The sequence below is a fragment of the Falco naumanni genome, chromosome 16 (genome assembly GCF_017639655.2).
Source record: "Falco naumanni isolate bFalNau1 chromosome 16, bFalNau1.pat, whole genome shotgun sequence".
In the NCBI taxonomy this organism is placed as follows: domain Eukaryota; kingdom Metazoa; phylum Chordata; class Aves; order Falconiformes; family Falconidae; genus Falco; species Falco naumanni.
Window position 1 is genome coordinate 6,354,787 of NC_054069.1, and position 8,098 is coordinate 6,362,884.

Below are 8,098 nucleotides of genomic sequence, written 5' to 3' on the forward strand. Positions count from 1 at the left end.
GGGGGGAAGAAGACAGGAGGTGGGGGCAGTTAGCCAGAAAGGGCACAGGATAAGGACACAGGATATTAATATAAATCAATAGTACAGCCTGTTCGTATCCAAGAGCACTCTCCCCAGCGGGAAGAGGGCGGTTGTGTAATGTCAGTCTCCTGAGGACATTGCCCACAGCTTGTTTAACTGGGAGGTTACACACATAATGCATTTCTGTGATGTTGCTTCCTCAAATACATTTTTATAATTTGGCAGGGTGTCGCCAAACACTTTGGTCAGGGCAGAGCAGTTACTTGTGCCGTAGGGAGCTGATGAAGGCATGACTGTCCCGGTACCAAGTCCATGTGGTTTGAGAGGTGCAATGTGATGTCCATCTGCTGCAAGTGAGGCACTGAGGGTCGTCAGGGCTGCAGGGCAGGTTATTCATGCACAGACCCCACTGTAAGTTGTGCCAGACAAGAAGCTCACTTTTCTGGAACTACTTACTGTTTTCTGTGATTCTGCTAAAGCCCTGCCATGCCATGGCAAGACCAGTACCATGAGGCTCACAGAGTTAACGGGCTGAGGAGCTTGTGTGATCCTTGTGCCTAACCCATATCGTGTTCCGAGCCAAACGTGCTGGAATTGTGTGTAACAGATTGTAAAAGCACTTCTAAAGAAGCCATGAAAAGTCAGGGGAGTGAGGGGATTTCTTTTGCAGAAGGTTGGCAGATATGCTGTTTCGAACAAAAGGGGGGAGTGTGAGGCACTGGCTCCCCTCAGATCCCCTGATCTAGCGTGTGCTTTGTTGTCTCTCTTGGGCAGTGGGTCAAGCCTTTATTGTGTGAACTGGACTGTGCATTCTTTAAGGCCAGGGCACCACCTATACAAGGTGTTAATTGGCAGTGTCTTTGAATGTTTGTACGTTGCAAACAGTTCCTGATCATGACAAACAAGCACTGAGTTGGTGTACTGCCCAGCAGCCATGCTTAATATTCCTCTGGTCTACAGAAACACTCCTCTGGATGTGTCTTGACGTAAGGTGCCCTTCTCACTGCTGTGCGTGCACTTCGGAGCAGAATTCATGAATTGCTGTTACAGTAGTGATAGGAGTAGCATCTATAGATCACTCACAATGAGAGGATGTACTGGAAACTGCAAAGGGCTGTCCTTTTCACAGCTTTTATCAATGATTTGCAGGGGCGAAGGAGGAATAGGCAATAGGCTTATTAAATAACAAATGATGTGGGAGAAAGTACATAATTAGAATTCATAGTGATTTTGACAAATTGGAGAAAGGATCAAATTTAGTATAGACAGTGCACTAAACAAATATGATTAGGTGTAGAGTAAAATAGGATTGTAGAGAAGACAAGGGCCAATAGAGAACTCTAGCATGTAAATACTATCACAAAGAAAATTATGTTTTTCTTGTTTGTGATGTAAACCAAGTAGGAACAGGCATGAACTGAGACAGAGGAAGATTCAGTGTAGACATCAGGAAACCTTTCTAACAGTAAAGGTAGTGAAGTCTTTTGCCTGGGGAGCTTGTGGAGTCCACATTGTAAGAAGTCTTTAATAGCTAGCTAGACAACCTCCAGGAAAAACATCAACAGAATTGGTTCTGCCATCTCAAATTCCCCTCTGTTACTTGCCAATTCCTCAGTAAGAGAGCTGGCAGCAGTACTTCCTCAGAGAGGGACCCTAGGACTCTCCTCCTGTGACCAGAGCAGTAGCTTGTATTCTGCTGTAAAGGTTTTACTTGAAAACATTCGAAATATTTTACCATGTATCCTGCATGGAGCATTTCACTTGTTGCTAGAAATGTAACCCACTTCTCTTTGGTAAGTACCAGCCTGTATAAATGAACACATACAACAAGAAGCCTACAGGAGGTAAACCACAAGAATGTCTGTCTTTCTGCAGATTGACATTTCCAGATGCCACTATCTGGTGGACTTGGATACAGCAGCTGAAACCCCAAGGGAGCCAAGGTATTCCTCCAACAAAGAAGAGTGGGTAACCGTTGCCTACAAGCCATTCCTAGATGCTTCCAGGTATGCTTTACACATCTGAGAGGGAGGGAGAAAGGCTGGCAGGTCTGTGAACTAATTCTGTTCAATTACCTGCTTGCAAAAGTAGCTATATACAGGGAGGAAAGATATAATTGCCAGCTTGAAATCCAATTTCCAGTAAAGGCAGCTTGCTGCCTACAGTGGAACCTTTGACAAACTTGCGCTTGCAATATTTATGACCCAGATTGCTTTAGAAGGTGAAGCGAGCTGAGAAGGGTGGTGAGAAGGATATTTTAAAAAAGAATCCTCCCTGTGTACTTCTCCCTGAAGTAATGTTTTTTTGTTTTGCTTTCTGAAGGAGTGAAGTGTATGTCATCTCCTCCCAACAGACTTTGAATCTGCTGTCTTGTTTCAGCAAAATTCAAGACAGGTGTAAGTCAGTCTCCAAGTGCATGAGCCCTTACAGATTTTATGAAAGCTCACAGACAGAGAGAGGAGGCAGTCTCATCGAGTGAAAAGTCAGCAAGGTCACACCTTTATTAGGCATCAGAGAATCCATGGAACAGACTTCTGTTAGAATCCATTCTTCATTAGTTCTGCTGCTCACTGAACAACTGGCTTGTGTGTCTGAGCAGGAGCTTCAGTGAGAAGCAGAGATTGAAGTTGCTTTTCTCTAGGCTAACAGGGCATGGAATCAGGGTTGTCAAACTGGGAATGCTGTTAATACATTCCTGCAAATCCAGAAACCCTCAGCTGTAAGGGGATGGTTATTTAGTCCTTTAGAGCTCTGGTCATGTAGCTGTCATAAGAGGACAGAGGCTGACTGGAAAAATCTCTATAAAAAACTAACACAGGGTTCAGTGCCCTCCTATTTTCTGTGTGAGACCTTATTACTTCCTAGTAACAGAACCCTCTAGGGAGGGGGGCTGGTAAAAGCAGTTGAACAGTGAGAAAGAGTGATAATGTTAGAGCAACTCCCAGGAGTGCTCTAATGTTCCCAGCTTGCTGACACAAACAAGTTTTCTTGGCAAGGTCTTTCATGAACTATGTTTTCTGAGAGACCTGCTGTTACATTTGGGCAGGACTTTAAGAAGGGAGAATGAGATGGCCAATGAGTCTTATTAATGAGGCAATAAGAAGCATCTGCGTAAGAGTTTTTCAAAGGATTCTTTGTGCAGAGCATATACTCTTGAATGTGCGTTTCTGCTTTGAAGACACATTCATGTGTTTTTGAAGCTGGTTTATCTTGCTGTCCTCTGCTGAACAGCTGAGCTTTGATTGTTTGGACCTGATCTAAAGTCCTTTGAAGTCAATCAGAGGCACTAAGTCAGGTCCAAGTGAGCCTTTTAAGACACCTCGGGTTAACCACGGGGGTGTAATTTGCTAGGGGTGCTCTCAGAAGTAGTGTCTGGCTGCCGCAGAGATGCTAGCCAGCCTAATGAAAGCAAAGTGAATTATTCTGGTGAGACTAGACATCTCTCAGACTTCTCCAGGATGTCCTGGGTTCTCCATGGCTTCTTTCCCTTTTGCTCATTTTTCCTGCACTTAGCTGATGTTTGGTGGAGAACGAGTTGGTCTGTCTCATGGGACCTTTTGGATTATTGCGCTTTCAGCCCCCGCCCATAGCCGCTGAGCTTTCGATTAATGCTCATGAGACACATACCACTGCTCTCTCTTCTGAACCCATTTTGCACCCCCTTGGAGGCTGTGCACTGCTGAACAGAAACCAGCATCTGTCTGGAAGCAACACCACAGTGTGTCTGCTCCTTTTGCGGGGACAGAGTTGAGTCTGCAACTGGACGGACCCAAGCGTTTTGAATCCTCCACTGTCAGCCAGCCTTTTTTGTTCGTTCCTAACTTAGCTGGGGATTTTTCCTATGTGGTGCGTCTACATCTGACACCATCTCAATCCTGACTCTGCTGCAGCCTGCAGTGCTGACTGGAATCAGTGCGAGGAGTTAAGCTAGAGCCAAACGCGTGGCTCAGTACTGAGCTGAGTCCTTGTCACTCTTGACTGCTTTAATGCTGTTTCTGTATGAGTCACTATCACATTTTTCTTTCTTCTTTCCCCCCCCCCCTCCTTCTTATTAGGGGATATTGATAGGATTAAGGAATTTCCCTATTTACAGCTAAACCCCTGCATCCTGCCAAGCATAAATATCTGGCTGGTTTCTCAGGAATTTGGCTGAACATGTAGGTAGACGTGGTGTTGCAGTTCTGTTCTTCTGGGGAAAATGCTGTCAGAGTGCTTCCTGCCAGGCTGAGGCTGGTAACTTCTTCTCCAGCTTGGCAGTGAAAAGCCGTGCAATCCTTTTGATTTGATATATGATATTGTGTGTTGCATTTAGATCGTCTGAACTCCAGCTAGATTCCCAGGCTGTATGTTTCGTGTTGGCTAAGTAGCTCTGCAAGCCAGACTCCGGTAGTGCACTCGATGCAGGGGTGATGGTTTCTGCGTGTGGTCCTTCATGTCTGGCTTGTGAGGGGAGAGTGTGTGTGGCTGTTAACGCTGGAATTAATGGAGCAGCAGCTTGTTGGGAGAAGCTGGGAGTCACAGAGCAGAGCATACTGACCCTGGTAATGGTGGGATGTGAAGGCAGAATACTGGGGGTGGGGAGAGGGGAGCATACTCCTTGGCTAAGCCATCACCAAGACCTTAGAACAGATCACCTAGAGGTGGTGGGGAGGGAAGGGGATCTTTCTGGCTGCTGTGTCCTCCTTAACAAAAGCTGCTGTTGTAGTAGTGGAAGACTGGAATAGAAGAGGGTTTGCAGAGCGTGCACGTCCCAGGAGGAGATCAGGCAGTCAGATCCTTAGCCCTGCTGGTGTCGCCTGTCAGCCACCGCTCCTGTTCTTGTGCTGCATGGAAATTCTCCGTGCTGTTCCTTATCGCCGCCTCACAGCTGGAGCAGAGGGGAGGTGTGGTGCCTTCACCAGTGGAGGAGGCCAGGTTGCCATAGCAGCAGGTCTGATTTCCATCCCTGCTGTTAGTACCTCCAGAGCTCCTGCAGTTTGGAGTGCTGGGTTCTGTGCCTTCAGCAGTCAGCAGGTGGGGCAGCTCAGGGCGCAGTGCTGCGGGAGCACTGGAAAGGCATGGGCTTCCCTGGGGGGTATCGCTGATGCTGAGGGATGGGAGAGCCAGCAGTGTCTCCCCGTCTTGTCACCCTGCCTGTCTGGCAGATTCCCTGTTCCCCCTGAAGAACAGTAAGCCAGGAACCACGGCCTGCCTAGCAGGGCAAATGCAGGGCAATTGGGCACAGCTTCCCAAGACAACTCATGGTACAGTGAAGAGCAGAAAGAGCAAACCATGCAAGGTCTCATCTCCCCTGTTTTTAGCCATTGTGTCATTTAAGGGTATAATATTTAAAATTGGATACTACAGACAAGGTCAGGGCCACTTTTGCAAGCCCATCCACCGCAGCATGAGCAGTAGAAATTTCAGAAAGGCTATTTTTTGATTGCCTGCTTCACAATTTTTATCATATATTTTTGATTTCTTTCTGTAATTTGGCCTTGGAGAAGAGTTAAGGGGGTTGAGTGATTAAGAGGCTCAGCTGGAACTCGATACCCCCATGACTCCGTCCGGGTCTCTCAAACCTTCCCTGTGTTGCAGTTTCCCATTTGGACCAAAAGTTCATTAGCTCCCCACTTATTTCCAGGCGTTTGTTGGCAATGAATGAAAGAGTGAGGAGCTTCAACTTCATAATAGCAGTGGCAGGTAAATACCTTTGCATTGTTTTCATCACAGTATTGGAATTTTGTCGTAACATCCATGTAAAGGTTTCCCATGGCAAATGTTCATAATCAGTCTGTTGAACTCCTCGCTCTGAGTGCGTCATAGCATTTCTAAAATAAGACGGTGTTGTTTGGATTGGGTTTTTTCCCTGAGTGTGATTGAGTCGTAACTTGCATAAAGTAATGGGGCTCAAGCAGTTCTCAAAAGGGGAAATGACACAAGTTTTGCAGCAGATTGGCAGCTGACAGATGAGTTAGCTAGGGGCAATTGCAGAGCTGCCTAGTGATTGAATAAGATGTGAGGGTCTGTCTTGCCCTCAGACCCAGGCATTAGTTATTTTTGTTTTGTTTGGATTGGAAAACCTCATTTGCAGAGCAAGTACTACTGGTGTATCTTCTGTCTGTGGTTGCAGCAGCCTCCCTTGCTGGTAGTCAGCCCTTGTTTTGCTTGCTTCTGTCCTTACCCCAGTCTGTGGAGTACCAAGCCTGCTAGAGTGGGCACTTGCAGAGCCTCGGGGTGGGGGACACTGAGAGTTGCCACTCCATCCCACTGGAAGGTTCTCTGAGGGCATCAGTGATGCCCTGGGACTGTTTCAGGGAAGCAACAAGTACTTCTGTAGTCCAGAAAGTTGTTGGCAGGCCTGATAGCGGAGGAGGTACGGAAATCCCAGCAAAAACACTTGTGTGTTTTTGTTTTGGTTTAGTTTGAGACAACAAATCTAGGTAGTGCTGTCTCAGGGTTGAGAAATTGGTCATTCTGGGGAGTTTAGCTGCAGGAGAGCAGCAGTAACACAGTTGTAATAGCATGTTAAGTGCTAGAAATTGGTAAGCTGAAAGGATCCCAGAGCTGGTAGATCTGTGGGGAAGAGTTCTTCCCAGGGTCAGACACACAGGTCTGTGGGTAGAGTCAGTGAAGATGCATCAAGGACTCCTATAATGATGATCCAGGCTGCTCGCATTTCTGAGCAGGTACTTTTCCCCCCTCCTCAGCTCAGCAGGATGATGCATCTCTCAAATCCAGCACCTGCTTCCACACAATGATTTGGAAATGTCCGCTGCTGCCTATGAAGTAAGTGTGAAAACACCATGAAAACACAGCTTTTTTTATAAAAGGGAAGAAGGAACAGAGGAAGTGTCACTTTGAACTGAGCTGTGAGGGAAACTGCCGGTGTACATTTCAAGTCTGCAGCTCAGTGGCTGCAGAGCAAGGAGCATTTGGGGAAAAAAACAACACATCAAATACCTCCCCACCCAAAACCAAGCTCCTGCTCTTGTTCTTTGAAAATAAATGACCCCAGCAGTTCAATTCACTCCTGCTGAACTGGAGGCTTCTGGGACTCATTGCGAGTCTCACATTGACGTCAGCAAGTGCAAATGTAAATCTCAGCTGGCTCTGATAAATGGTGCTGCTAATTGAATTAGAGAGCACTCCAAGCCACCAGCTAATTATGCTCCTCAGGAAGCTGCTTTGCCAAGGTCCATTTAATTCTATATTGGCTGAGCACTCCAAATCTGGCACAGAAAAGGGGAAATATATTACAGCTCCCCACTGAGGAGCACATATTTTCCAGCTCTTTAGGCTGAGCCGTCTGCTTGCTCTAAACGCTTGGGTTTTCCATTAAAAAAAAAAATAATTCTTAGTGCAAAATTAATGATTCGGTCACCTTGTTCTAGCATATCATTACCCTGGTTTGATAAGAGACTCTGTCTTGTTCCCTTTAATGGTGCTTTCCTCCATGCTACATGAAATGTTTTCCCTACTTTTGTTTTACAAGTAGCTAAATTACTTCTTAGGTGCATGGCTGGTATAAAATTTAACACCTAGAGGAGGTGCAAACATTAATGGGTTTCCAGAGACCTTTGATCATGAGTGTATGCCTGTAGCTAGAAGGTACCAGGTCCTGCCCATGTGGCAGAGGTTCACCTTCCTCCTGCCTCTTCCTTCTGCCATTCCCTTCTCCCTTTTTGTGCTGCTTTCTGAATTCTTCTGTCACTGGGGTAAGAAGTTCAGGTTACAGGATGCAGTTAGGAAGAATCTCCCACCACGACGTGTATCTAATTGCTTCCGTTCCATGTCAGTCTGTGAGCTCAGGACGGGGGACTTGAACATCTTCACTTAGCAGTCCTTGTTTCCATTCCAGAAGAGCTTTCACTGGTGTTAGGAGAACAGGACTGTTGAGTTCCTTTCTCTGGAATAGGTAATCAACAGAAAATCCCTTAGCACCAAAGGGCACCGTGGTTCTAGCTCTGCTGAGCCCACTGGTAACTGCACCTCTGTCCTAACTGGGAGCTGCTCTGGGTGCTGCAGCAGTCACTCCCCTAGAAACCAAAAAACTGCAAAAGAATTCAGCCCCCCCAAGAATGTGGGATAGCTTCCA

The 8,098-nt window shown here is 46.5% G+C and overlaps 1 protein-coding gene across 4 annotated transcripts in view; it reads left to right on the forward strand.

Annotated features, from left to right (window-relative positions):
- Positions 1-8,098, forward strand: part of ALG9 (ALG9 alpha-1,2-mannosyltransferase) — a 35,219-nt gene that overhangs the window by 20,748 nt on the left and 6,373 nt on the right. For all 4 annotated transcript variants that reach the window (XR_005831226.1, XM_040616061.1, XM_040616062.1 and 1 more), the window contains one exon: positions 1,897-2,027. Coding sequence is in view for 3 of the 4 variants with exons in the window: in XM_040616061.1 (XP_040471995.1) it covers positions 1,897-2,027 (131 nt within the window). In the remaining variant the exon portion in view is untranslated. The remainder of the gene's footprint in view (positions 1-1,896; positions 2,028-8,098) is intronic.